Here is a 14580-nt window from a genome sequence, read left to right as displayed (position 1 = left end):
GCGACAGAGTGAGACTCCAACTCAAAAAAATAAAAAATTAAAAAAATAAAAATAAATGAAGGAAGGAAAGAAGGAAGTTGCCGGACATGATGTTACTTGCCTGTAGTCCCAACTATTTGGGAGGCTGAGGTGTGTGGCTCACCTTTAGTTCAGGTGGAGGCTGTGGTGAGCCATAATCATGCCACTGCAGCTCCAGCCTGGGCGACAGAGTGAAACCCCAACTCAAATTTAAAAATAGAAAGAAAGAGATAAATTTTATAGGGTTCAGGATGCTTAGTGTAGTTTTATTTTATTAGTATTTATTGAGTAACTATGTTTAGTGGTAGTTAAGTCCTTTGGGGAGAATAAGTGTTTTGGTTTGTAGACTTAACTCTGTAGAGTAGGTTAAATGGGATGAGAGGATAGTTAATAGACTAGGACCATATCATATCCTTTTTTATGGCTCCAGTTTGACAGTGAATAAGCCAAAATTAATATCTTCTGAATAACAGTGAAGAAAGCATTTGGTACATTTTCCCTTTCCCCTTCACATTTGGGAGCAAACTTGACTGTTTGCAATTTTATATTGTGTTTCTCTCTGAAGCAAAAGGCAGTGTTGCTTATTTGCTTTTTGTTTTGCCTCAGCCTCACTCTGTGCTATTAGAGACTCCAGGCCCCTTTTCTTAGTGCTTTCCTTATTCTTTCTTTTTAAGACTGCTCAGCAGGAAAGCAGACTGTCTTTCCTGTTGATTGGATAGTTGCTAAAATGAAACCTTTCTCAGGACTGAGAGTGGGTGTTCTAGTTAGTGGGTGTTCTGAAGTGTAAATGAACCCTTATTTTATGAAAGATTATTTTTCTACTAAAAGTTCAGTTTTCACCAAGATGCACATTTGTAACAATTGAAAAGCATGGGAACATAAACTGGACTTATTGGAAATTATTAGGTCACTAAAAGGCCTTACATATATGGCTTGTTAATAACAGAAGAATCCTGAAAGTAACATAACCAGCAAAGTAATGTGGTGTATTGAGCCTGTTTACCTTGGCTTTGGTTTTTCTTTATGAGATGCAGTCTAGTGGCCATGCCAGGACAATTCTTAGTGCAATGATAGCAGCCCCATTTGACACATAGCTTGAGAGGAAAGAAGATAAAACTGCCAAACCGCAATTCTTGGGAGACCGTAGGACAGATTTAGTTCCTATGTTTTGTTTCGTGTTATCAGAATTCCATACTTTGGAGAGACTAATATATAATATACTAAAAGCATTTTGGATCCTTTAGCTTTTATCTAACTCAAAGGTTCTTTGATTTTTTTTCTTTTTTTTGAGTTGGAGTCTCACTCTCACCCAGGCTGGAGTGCCATGGCACACTCACGTCCACACCAGCATCAACCTGCTTAGCTCCGGAGATCCTCCCGCCTCAGCCTTCCAAGTAGCCAGAACTACAGACATGCACTACCACACCCAGCTAATTTTTGATTTATTATAGAGTCAAGATCTTGCCAAGTTGCCTGGGCTGGTCTCAATCCTGAGGGCTCAGGCAATTCACTCACCTCGGCCTCCCAAAGTGCTGAGATTACAGGCTGAGCCACCCATTCCGGTGCTTTGATTCTTTACTATCTATATCATGAAAGGCATAACCCTCCCTAGAATCCATTAATTGAAATAAAGAAAGAAAATAAGATATTTACTTGTTACATGGAGCTTCCAGATGGTGAGTATACTCCCTTGCTTCATGATCTTAAAAGGAAATTGCAGACTGAGGTAAATAGGGCAGTGACATGTTATTTTGATTTTAGACCTTTTGGATTTCTGTGCCATGCTTCGTCTTTATGTATTTTTTCCCCAAACTGTTTGTCTCTGGGATTATGAATAAATAGAATGGGGAAAAAGGTAAGGAAGGTATAAAGTAGAAGATAGAAAAAGTAAAAGTAAAACAGGACGTGAATACTTTGGTGATTATGGAGGTCAAATAAATTTTCCATTGTTGATTATATTCCTTTCCACTGTTCGGCTAACTGCTATTTACTTTCTCCTTATTTTACATGGAGACGCAGTCAAACTTGTGTGGTTTTTTTCTATCTAATTCCCTTGAGATTGTGAAACTACTCAGTTATATTTGTTCTGCTGTGAGAACAGATAACTGGAGGGCAATTCAAAATATTTGTTTAATATCTTCTTGGAAATCCTCAAAGAGACAGGGAGAATTTTTGATCCCTATAATATGAAACTCACTGGGATACACACGTTTAAAAATCTTTAGTAGCTCTTGGTTTCCCCTTTCTTGGCTCTGTTACTTTCTGTCTTCAGAATAACCTAGCAAAAATTTTTTTGTTGTACATATAGAGAAAGGCTGGGTTAAATTGTGTTGCACTAATAAGCTTTATATGATCAGGGAAAGGTTAGTTGAATCATAGACTATTAGAATAAGAAGGACTGTAAAATAATCCATTGTATTTATTTTCAAACATTTTTGCTCAAATGTCTTTTCCACATAAAATCTTATACTGAGACCCAATATATAAGAGAGTTGAGACTGGGCTTGGTGGTTCAACTTGTAATACCAGCACTTTGGAAGATGGAGGCAAGTGAATTGCCTGAGCCTGCGAGTTCAAGACCAGCCTGGGCAACTTGGCAAGACCTCGTCTCTACAATAAATCAAAGATTAGCAGGGCGTGGTAGCACGTGCCTATAGTTCCAGCTACTTGGAAGGCTGAGGTGGAAGGATCGCCAGAGCCCAGCAGATTGACGCTGAGGTGGCTGTGAGTGTGCCACTACACTCCAGCCTGGGTGACAGAGTAAGATCCAACTCAAAAAAAAAAAGGAAGGGAGATATGCCAGAGTTGGCATGGGCAAAAGAAACAGTGCCAGGAGTATGAATTTTATTCTAAGAATACAGAGTAACCACTGAAATACTTTAAATGTGGGACTGTGTTTTAAATGTTGTCATCAACCTACAGTGACCTACTCTTATAAGATATGAAACCCCCTTCTCATCTACTGGTCTCTCCACTGGCTACTCCTTGTGCCTGTAGCATTCTCCTTAGTTCTTGAGAAAGTGAATACATTCTCATCCTTTAGAACTCTCTCTGCTTGCTTGTTACTGCTTAAGAGTGCTCCCCTGCCAGGCGCGGTGGCTCACGCCTTTAATCCAAGCACTTTGGGAAGCTTAGGCGAGAGGATCACCTGAGCCCAGTAGTTCAAGACCAGCCTGGGCAACATGGCAAGACCTCCTCTCTACAGTAAATGAAAAAATTAGCTGGGCATGATGGTGCATGCCTGTAGTTCCAGCTACTTGGAAGGCTGAAGTGGAAGAATCACCTGAACCTAACAGGTTAAGGCTGGGGTGACCGTAAGCCACTGCACTCTAGCTTGGCTGACAGAGTGAGACTTCAACTGAAAAAAACAGCAACAAAAAAGAGTGCCCCCCCACCTCATACATGACTTGCTTATCCCAACTTGAAGTTATCTTGTTTCTTTAATAGTTTACATGTTACTTTCTTTGTTCCCTATTAGAATGCAAGCTCATTGAGAGCTTGCATTCTCTGTCTTATTTGTTGCTCTGTCTCCACGATCTAACACAGTGCTTGGATGAGTGAATAAAGTATATAAACAGATTATTATGGAAATACAGGGGAGGGTCATTTTTCCTGTCCTAGTCACAGAGTGGGTGTCAGGGTTGGCTATTAGTGGTAAGAAGCCTTCAAGAAGGATAAGTTAAGAAGGAAGGGTTTTTATCTGTGGTGACATTTAATCTATCACAACATTGTATAGGGGAAGAAAAATAATAAAGAGGGTTAATCTATAACTGAAGAAACAAAAATTACAGTGGCTTGCCACATGATCCAGGTCTCACAATCACGTTTCATTCAGGGTTCAAAATAATTTAATGTTCCAACGGTTTTCATTTAAATGATTTTCACGCTAGCCATTTGAGTTTTCCTTTCTGTAAATCTGTTTCCCATTTGAGGAGCAGATTATTTTCCCTTTCTTGTTTTCTTGGTAGTAAGTTCTTATATATTCTGTCCGTTAATCACTTGGCGGATTTATAGATTGCAAATATTTTATTTATTTATTTATTTTGACTTGGAGTCTCACGCCATTGCTCAAGCTGGAGTGCAGTGGCACACTCACAACCACCCCATCGTCAACCTGCTGGGCTCTGGAGATCCTTCCACCTCAGCCTTCCAAGTAGACAGAACCACGGTGCGTGCTACCACACCCTGCCAATTTTTTATTTATTGTAGAGACAAGATCTTACCAAGTTGCCCAGGCTGGTCTTGAACCCACAGGCTCAGGCAATCCCCTCACCTTGGCCTCCCAAAGTACTGGAATTACAGACTGAGCCACCAAGACTGGCCAATATTTTATTCTTTTTAAAAAAATTTTAATATTCTTAATATGTCATTTGTCTTTTAACTTTGCCTGTATCTTCTTTTATTAAATAGAAATCCTTAATTTTAATGTATACAAATTAATAAATTTTTCTGTTTATCATTTGTGATTTGAGACTTGTTACAGAAATCTTTAGCCACTGGCAAGGTGACAAAATTGGATGCTTAATCCATATATTTTATTCTTTCTTCATTACTAACAGAAGTATTTAAGATTGCAAATTTAAAACTGCAATCCCAAATCTTAAATATGCAATCTTAGGTTAGTAGTTTTTGATCCTGTAAGATTCAATAATTACTTTAAAGAATTGAGAAATTCATGTGTCATAAATTAACCAATTTTAAAAGTACATTTCAGTGGCATTTAGTACATTCACAATGTTTTGTAACTGCCACCTCTGTTAAATTCAACACCCCAAAAGAAAACTCTATCCCCATTAAGTAGTAAGTACTCCCCATTTTCCCCTTCCCCCAAACCATGATTCTCAACCAGTCTCTCTATGCATTTACTTATTCTGGATATTTCATAGAAATGAAATCATACAATATGTGGTCTTTTAAGTCAGTCTTTCACTTAGTATACTATTTTAACCCTTGCACTCAGATGTTCCCTCTGAGGGGACATTGTAATCTAGCAAACCACTCTGATGTCCCCTCTTGGGGAACATAAAGAAATTGCTGGTGATTATACAGGATAAGCTTATGCAAACGCAGATTTTTCAAAATGTGTGTTTCCTTGAAGTTTTCCATTCAAATTACATGAGAAAGCAAAGAGATGGAATACATACTGAGGTATAAGTAAAAAAAAAAAAAAAAATTAGTTGGCCTCCCATAGAAAGATAATGTGTGAAGTCCTTCCACAGTGGTACTGATACATGTTTGTAACAGTATATAGAGTGTTTATATAAGAAAGGCAGTTTAGGCCGGGCTTGATCGCTCAGCCTTTAATCCCAGCACTTTGGGAGGCTGAAGTGAATGGATTGCCTGAACCCACGGGTCTAGACCAATTTCCATAAGGGTGTGTTCTGCATTTTTTAAGGTTCTTATGGTTTGAGGTTTTACATTTAGGTCTCTGATCCATTTAGAGTTAAATTTTGTGTGTGGGATAGATAGGGGTCTTGTTTGAGTCTTCTGCATGTGGTCAGCCAGTTTTCCCAGCACCATTTACTGACTAGGTTCTCCTCTCCCCAGTGGTAGGTGGTGGGGACTTTGTCGAAGATGAGTTGGTTGAGAAATTGAGGTTTTGCTTCTGGAATCTCAATTCTATTCCATTGGTGTATATGCCTGTTCCTGTACCAATGCCAAGCTGTTTTGATTATCATAGCTTTATAGTAAAGTTTTAATTCTGGTAATGTGATACCTCCTGCTTTGTTTTTTTTTTGTTTTTTTTTTTTTTGCTGAGGATTGTTCTGGCTGTTCTTGTCCATTTGTGTTTCCATATGAATTCCTGTATTGTTTTTTCTAGTTCTGTAGATTGCCTTAGGTAAGATGGACATCTTCACAATGTTGATTCTTCCAATCCATGAACATGGGATGTTTTTCCACTTGTTTGTGTCATCTTTGATTTCTTTGAGCAGTGTTTTGTAGTTTTCATTGTAAAGGTCTTTCACGTTTCTGGTAAGGAAGATATCAAGGTATTTCTTTTTGTGTGTGTGACTATTGTGAATGGAATTGTGCTTCTTATTTGGGTTTCTGTTTGTTTATTATTGGTGTAAAGAAATGCAATTGTCTTTTGCACTTTTATTTTATACCCTGAGACTTTGCCAAAGTCCTTTATCAGTGCAAGGAGGTTTTTGACAGATTCTCTTGGGTTTTCAAGGTACACAATTATTTTGTCTGCAAAGAGAGATAACTTGACTTCCTCTTTTCCTATTTGGATACCCCTGATTGCCTTCTCTTCTCTGATTGCTGTAGCCAGGACATCCAATACGACATTGAACAGGAGGGGCATCCTTGTCTTGTTCCAGTTTTCAAGGGAAATCGTTCCAATTTTTGTCCGTTTAGGAGTATGCTGGCTGTGGGTTTCTCGTAGATGGCTTTTACTATTTTGAAGTATGTTCCCCGTATGCCTAGATGTTCGAGGGTTTTTATCAAGAAGGGGTGCTATATTTTATCAAAAGCTTTTTCTGCATCTAATGATATAATCATGTGGGGTTTTTTTTTTTTACATCTGTTGATGTATTTAATTACATTTGTGGTTTTATGGATAAATTTCATTTCATGATTTTATAATTGACAATTTGAAATTTTTAATTCATGTATTTAATTTGCAGAACAATGGTAAAATGAAAAGACAAAAGAGAGTTATAAGCAGCAGCGAAGATGAGTTAGATTTAGACTTTTATACAGATAAGTTAGAAAAAATAAACATTGATGTAGAAGAAAATGTTAGTAACAATAGTGATACCATCCTACCAAAAAGAGAACAGGCAAATGTAACAGAAAGTGATAGCGATGAAAGTGTTAGTTGTTTCGAAGTAAGAGACAATGTATCATCAAGTGAAGAATGGGAAGATGTTACAGAGAAAGATGATCCTCCAGTGTGAATAAATTTTGTGTACATCCTCAAACAACAGGACCACAAATAGCAAGTAATATAAGGGAACCGATTGACTATTTTACTCTGTATTTTACAAATGAATTAGTGGATAGTGTAATAAAAGAAACTAATTGTTACGTGGATAAGTAGATAAGGAAAAAGCTACTATCACACAAATCAATTTGGCATAAGTGGCAGGATATTGATGTTTTATCACAGTTATCCTAAATTATTCAAGTACCAGATTTGCAAGAGTACTGGTCAAATGCTTTCAGTAGTAAAATACTCTTCTTTTCTGAAACATTCAGTAGAGAAAGGTTTATGGAGATCTTGTGGATGCTTTGTTTGAAAACACCTGTGTTGAGTGATGGGACAATCAAAATTCATGTTCAGGGCCAGTAATTATTTGGAATGCATTGATTCAAAATTTTCACAATATTCCATACATCTGGCAATTTATATTGATGAATTTATTGTTCAGTTTAAAGGACGAATGTCATTTATTTTTTTTTTGAGTTGGAGTCTCACTCGGTCGCCCAGACTGGAGTGCAGTGGCCGCTCCCGGCCACCGCAGCCTCGACCTGCTGAGCTCCAGCGATCCTTCCGCCTCAGCCTTCCTAGTAGCCGGAATTACAGGTGCACGCTACCACACCCGGCTAATTTTTTTATTTTATTGTAGAGATGAGGTCTCACCTGCCCAGGCAGGTCTCGAACTCACGGGCTCAGGCAATCCACTCACCTCAGCCTCCCAAAGGCGCGGGATTACAGGCTGAGCCACCGAATATCGTTTATAACACACCACCCAAATAAGCCTACCAAATGGGATATATGCATTTATGTGCTAGCCAATTTAAAAACAGGTTATCTTTTTTCAGTGCTTCCCTACTATGGCAACATAACATCTAAAAACATCATTCAACCTGATCTCCCAGTAAGCATCGGAATTCCATTACATTTATATAAAAAATTATTTTAAAAAGTTCCCAATGCAGCAAGATACCACATGTTTACTGTTGAATATTACACTAGTATTATCCTAGCAGAAGAGCTACTAAAGATAAAACATCATCTTACTAATACAAAGTATTTTGGTATTCCAAAAGGGAATACCAGTATAAATAAAAATGCCAGTTTTCACACACAAAAAAAAACTTATAGGAAAAATAATCTTACGCTTCTTAAGTGGAAGGACAAAGGCATCATTGCAATTCTGAGCACTTGGAATAATGCAGGAATGAAATCTACCACAAGGACATATGTGGTAGAAACATTATATCAGTCAAAAAGCCTGAAATGATTATTATTCTAAGTTCTATTACAAATATGAGTGGAATGGATTGTCCAGATCAATATACTTGTACATATTGTTTTTTGAGAAAATATTTAAAATGGTGGAGGAAATTATTCTTTTGGGGACTAGAAAGATGTGTTATTAACTCCTATGTGCTGTACTGAGCATCAAAAAAAAAAAAAAGATGAAAAACCTATGTCCCATTTGAAATCTCTCAAGCTTCTTCTGATCGATGAGTTGAGAAGTGGTTTTCAGGAATCACAAGTGCATCCTTCCATATCATCTTCAAACAACAGACTGGAAAATAAATTACATATTATTAATGTGGAGGAAAAAAATGAGATTACATTGTCTACTCAAATAGAGAAATACCAGGTAGAAGACATCAAAGAAATTACTATTGCACAACATGTATCAATGAACCTGCAATGCATGTCAGTGTCTGTTTTCACATGTTACTGCATGTTCAAAAAATATAAGATGTAAAATTTTGGTTTTTTTGTCATAAATAAGTTCCTTGGTGTCCAAAATTCCATTATAAGCCAAGCAGTGTTATAGTAAAATAATTGGTCCCAACATTATGCTATTTAATATGAAGTGATTTATCTTTCACTATTTTGTAAAAAGTGCAGTTGAGTTGCTGGAAGTTGATCCATGAGATGTCCCCAAATGCAAAAGTTTAAATGTTCATCCATGTTTTAGCATATGCAAGTACAGATATTTAACTTAAACAATATTTAAGGTATATACATATATTTTTTCTTCTTATGATAGGATAATATTTTACAGTATGTATATATCACATTTTTTAAATTCATTTTCCTATTGATGGACATTTAGGTTGTTTCCACCTTTTGACTGTTATTAATAATACTGTTTGTACAGTCCTGTACAGGCATTTGTTTGTATACCTCATTTAAATTTTTTTTTTGCATATACCTATGTCATGTAGTAATTCTAGCTTAACTTTTTTTTTTTTTTTTTTTTTTTTGAGTTGGAGTCTCACTCTGTCGCCCCAACTGGAGTGAAGTGGCCGCTCTGGCCACCACAGCCTCGACCTGCTGGGCTCCGGCGATTCTTCCGCCTCAGCCTTCCGAGTAGCCGGAATTACAAGCTACTATGCCTGGCTGATTTTTTTGATTTATTGTAGAGATGAAGTCTTGCTGCCCAGGCGGGTCTCGAACCCACAGGCTCAGGCAATCCACTCACCTCAGCCTCCCAAAGGCGCAGGATTACAGACTGAGCCACCGAGCTCGGCTTAGCTTAACTTTTTAAGGAACCACCAAACTGAACTGTCTTCCTTAGTAAACACACCATTATTGTACATTTCTAGTTTAATTCCATTGTCATCAAAGAAGATACTTTGTGTGATTACAGTCTTTTAAAGTTTATTAAGGCTTGTTTTATGGCCTAGAAGGTGGTCTATTCTGGATAATGGCACATATGCACTTGGAAAAATATGCATTCTGCTGTTGTTGGGTGAAATCTACCATTTTTTATTTGCCTTTTAAAAAATTTTTCATTTGCTTAATTACTATAAACCTTTATTTTTCAGAGTTCCTTTAGCTGATTCTGACAGTTTTTGTTTTTTTAGATTTTTTTAGTGGTAGGACAAGCCTTTGGAGCTACCTGCCCCACCATTTTTGCTGACGTTACTTTCCATAGTTACTTTTTAAAGCAAATATTTTATAATGCCCTTTTAATATTCTGAAATAGAATTTATAGGCAAGTAATACACACACACAGTTTTAAAAGATCAATATAATGCTTTAATTGTGATATAAAAAAGAAATAAAATGAAGTAATTTATAATAAAATAGTATGAATTTCAGCATGTGAATGCTCATATATGACATTGGAAGGCATAATGAAGTAGCAGTATGCTTGTGCTCATTTAAATAAGTTGGATTTAGGATGTATAAGAAGATCAGGATTCATTTTGTATAAGAGTTGATAAATGAAGGACTAAAATCTGGTAATAAAGATCAGTTTTTTATATGCACAAGAAATAAGAGAAATCACTAAGTGAAATTAGGATACAAATGTAATTTGCTAGTTGGGACATCAATACAAATTACAGACTAAAGATGTAAAGGAAAGAAGGATGATAATCTTATAAATTTGCTGGACCTTTTTTGGAAAGCAATTATTCGTTAAATAATTAGTGAAGAAATATCAGAGAACCTCTCTTTTATTTTAAAATTCTAACACAGATCAGGTCAGGTATTTCATCTTGAGTACTTAAGTTCTTGGAAACAATATCTTTCATTAGTAATGGGATTTAAAGACAGGTGTTTTGTTTGTTTATTTATTCATTGAGTCAGGGTCTCTGTCAATTATTTGCTTGTTTATTTTTTGAGTTGGAGTCTCACTCTATCACCCAGGCAGGAGTACAGTGGCATGCTCACAGCCATTGCAGCCTTGACCTGCTGGGCTCAGGCTATCCTTTCACTTCAGCCTTCCAAGTAGCTGGAACTACAGGCACGCATCACCATGCCTGGCTAATTTTTTTATTTTTTATAGAGACAAGGACTCACCAGGTTGCTCAGGCTAGTCTTGGTACCCTGAGCTCAAGCAGTCCTCTCACCTGGGCTTCCCAAAGTGCTGGGATTTTAGGCAATGAGCCACCACGCCTGGCCATACTCCTAAAAAAGTGTTTACAGAACCTCTAAGACCAATATCAAAGTAAGTTTGAAAAAAAAAAGTAGGCAATTATAACCAAAAAAAAAAAAATTCGCTTGGTAATTTTTTTGAATACATTTTTATTCCTAGACACACACCTATACACGATATGCTATATATATATATATATGATATGTAATATTTTTGAACAACTAGTGAAATAAGTTACCTTCATTTCATGTGTTTCCATAATTCAGTATGAGGTACTAAGTCTGTTAAAGGAGTCTTACATCTTCTATTACATATGTATAATAAACTTTATTGCTTTTGTAGTAACTGTACCCTTACACTAAAACATTTTCAAACAAACGCATAGTTAAAATATAAGATTAGCTTCCTTCCAAAAAAGTGGGTATGATAGTCATAAGCTGATTTGGAAGCTTTCTTTTTCTTTCTTTCTTTTTTTTTTTTTTTTTTAGTTAGAGTCTCACTTTGTCACCCAGACTGGAGGTGACAGGCTCATGGCCACTGCAGCCTCGACCTGGTGGGCTCAGGCGATCCTTCCATGTCAGCCTTCCAAGTAGCTGGAACTACAGGCGTGAACTACCGCACCCAGCTTATTTTTGATTTATTGTAGAGACAAGGTCTTACCAAGTTACCCAGGCTGGTCTTGAACCCATGAGCTCAGGCAATCCACTCGCCTCGACCTCCCAAAGTGCTGAAATTACAGGCTTGAGCCTCCACATTCGGCCTGGAAGCTTTCTTAATTGCACTGTTTTAATTGTATTTGACCTCCAAGTCATTTTTTAGCTCAGCTCTTATAAATGGTTGGCTGACTTGTTTCCTACCCATTTCAAATGTAATAATCTCCCTGTCTATGTTGTATGTTCATAAAAGTTTAATTGCTTGGTATATCTTTTGAAGATAGGGTCCTTCTCTTCCTGCCCCTGAGTTACAGTGAAAATTAAATAAAATGTATTTCAAAGTTTAGAATGTGTTTATAATAATCTGTATTTAAAACATTATTATTAATATTTTAATAATAATATCACAACACATGTTCCAAAAACTGTTCTCTTGAGAAAATTAAGTCTCAAACATAAATCAGCATTTTAAGAGATTATGTCATTCTTCACACTTAAAATGTTTAATTCATAATCTCTTGCACAGCTTGTCTCTTAATTGAAATCACTTTTTAGGGAGAAGTGTATTTTGTGAAAAAAGTACTTTGTCCTTTGGTTGTTGTATGTTTTGAAAATATGGACAGCCTTCCTTGTCTTTAACATTTTTCAACCAGGCTTTTTCTCCTTTAAGTGTGTGCTAATAGCTGCCTTTATTTTAATGAGAATGACTTGTTCTCATATTGGTTTAATTGCATTGTGATTTTTAGTTGTGGCACATAATATGAATGTAAAAAGCAGAGCAAACATGTAATAGCTTTTTGTGGCTTATGTTTTTTATTTGCAGCCTTCAAGCAAAATAAAAGTACCTGAGGAGAATTTCTTCAATGTTCCTGCTTTCTTAACTGTCTCAGGACAACTTCATCTAGAAGTGATGTCAGGGTACAGAATTTTCTTTTCTCTTTTGCTTTTAATGAATTATGGTTTGGGTAGGAGTGGCATAGTGCTTCCCTTCCCATGCTTAAACCTAATCATTGGAATTAGTCTTTACCATCAGTTCACTTGAACTTACCAGAAGTACATTTAAAATGACAATTTGAAAGCATCTAAGTTTCTTACTTTAAAAAGTCACACTAGCTAGACTTTTGGGGTTTTTTTGTTTTTGTTTTTTTGTTTTTTGGGTTGGTGTCTCACTGTGTGGCCCAGGCTGGAGTACAGTGGCATGCTCACGGCCTTCGCAGCCTCAACCTGCTGGGCTCAGGTGATCCTTCTGCCTCAACCTTCCAAGTAGCTGGAACTACAGGCACGCACCACCATGCCCGGCCAATTTTTTGATTTATTGTCCAAAAAATGAGGTCTCGCAAGTTGCCCAGGCTGGTCGAGAACCTGTGGACTCAGGAAATCCTCTCACCTCAGCCTCCCAAAGTGCTGGGATTACAGGTTGAGCCACCAAGCCTGACCCCTGGAAAGAAGATATTTAAAGTCCTGTCTAAATCTTACGTTCTGTGATTCTTTGGGTAGCTTCTTAATGATGACCCAGTAAGTACTGAGCTTCCTTTATATATCTTTATTTTCTCATATAGGAACCGAGACTTGAAATCTCAGGGAATCTTTATGTATCTCCCATTGTTTTTAAAATGCACAGATTTGTATACACACAAATCCTAGCAGGATGAAAAGTTAGTGGTGGAGTAAAGATGGTCTGGAAAGTAACATACACTTAATCTTTTCTGATTTATTTGAGACAAAAAGATGTTATTTGGTAGTTCCAATAACCAAGTAACTGACAATATTGTCAGAATACTATGCAGAAAAGCTATCATCGTGATAACACTGTGAGCTTGTAGGATTGGCAGAGCTGAATGTAGGAAAGGCCATGTCAGGGAAAATTCTTATGCCAGACAACTTATAATTTAAAAAAATTAAAAATATGACTCAAACAAATATAAAGTGAATATATATCAAAGTTGTATTCAATTCATTAATTAAGACTATTTCAAAGAGCATCTAAGGAACTCTGTATTCATAGACAATTTAGTAATTGGTGGAATAAGATTGTTAGATTAGTTACAAATTGGTTAATGTCCTACAGTCCAATAAATCTATCTAGCAGAACTTACTTGCAACTCTACTCGACAAAAATCTATAAACTAACATGTAACTTCACTTAATCTGGGATAGTTAGTTCAATAGTAAATAGAATAATGAGCAAATACATTCCCCTAAGTAATTAACCATTGAATGGGTCTGTGTTCTCATTTTACCTTGAAAGGGCGTCACCTTTTTAATACCATCTACCTTTTAGTCCTATATCCAGGCTTTAAATAACCTTTCTTAACAGCCTTTCAGTATTCATTTATTTTATCTAGGATGTTAGCAACAGGATGTCTTCTCCCTCAGAAGTGTCATGGTATGTGAAAGGTGTAAATTTATCAGATGTTTGTTTGTCTATTATAATACCACTAGTGTATTAAATAGGCCTCTTTCACTGTAAATTGCAGTGAACTCCAGAACACAGTGTACAGTGAAACTTAACAGAATATTAAATTGTGGAATATTCTGTTTTGTATTTTTTAGAGTGTTATGTTTCTAATAATGGTAGTCAAATATTCCTTATTTAATATGCATAGTTCTAGGACTATTAATATACAGTACATAATGTTTCTGATACATGATTTAATCTCCAGTAAGAAATTATTAGTGTTCTTTTTCCCAGCTTTGCTTTTTTCTTGAATTCAATTTAACATACTTTTAAAAAGGCAAAAGATTTATACAACCTGAAGGGAGTCTAGAGTATTAACGGACTTTTAAAATGGAGCAAATGGCAGTTAAATTTAGTAGGTTAACATTTTCCAAAAGGATATCTATGTTGGTTTAGTTGCATTAATGATTCTATTTTAAAGCTAAATATTTTTGTTTTTTAAGTAAATATTCTATTTTGGAATAATTTTTACACATAAAAGTTATAAAGATAGTGCACAGTTTTGTATACTCCCAATCTAGTTTTCCTGTTGTTAACATCTTCCATGACCAGGGTACATTTGCTGAAACTAAGAACCTGAGATTGCCAGGCTTGGTGGCTCAGCCTGTAATCCTGCGCCTTTGGGAGGCTGAGGTGAGTGGATTGCCTGAGC

At 36.4% G+C, this 14580-nt stretch overlaps 1 protein-coding gene across 2 annotated transcripts in view; it reads left to right on the top strand.

Annotated features, from left to right (window-relative positions):
- Positions 1 to 14580, top strand: part of NARS2 (asparaginyl-tRNA synthetase 2, mitochondrial (putative)) — a 136976-nt gene that overhangs the window by 33679 nt on the left and 88717 nt on the right. For both annotated transcript variants that reach the window (XM_008072060.1, XM_008072061.1), the window contains one exon: positions 12294 to 12388. In XM_008072060.1, coding sequence (XP_008070251.1) covers positions 12294 to 12388 — 95 coding nt within the window. The remainder of the gene's footprint in view (positions 1 to 12293; positions 12389 to 14580) is intronic.

This window comes from Carlito syrichta, unplaced genomic scaffold, assembly GCF_000164805.1.
Source record: "Carlito syrichta isolate Samal-C Ts95f unplaced genomic scaffold, Tarsius_syrichta-2.0.1 Scaffold314837, whole genome shotgun sequence".
Taxonomy (NCBI): domain Eukaryota; kingdom Metazoa; phylum Chordata; class Mammalia; order Primates; family Tarsiidae; genus Carlito; species Carlito syrichta.
Note: the sequence above shows the minus strand (reverse complement) of the source record. Positions and strands in the feature narration are given on the sequence as shown.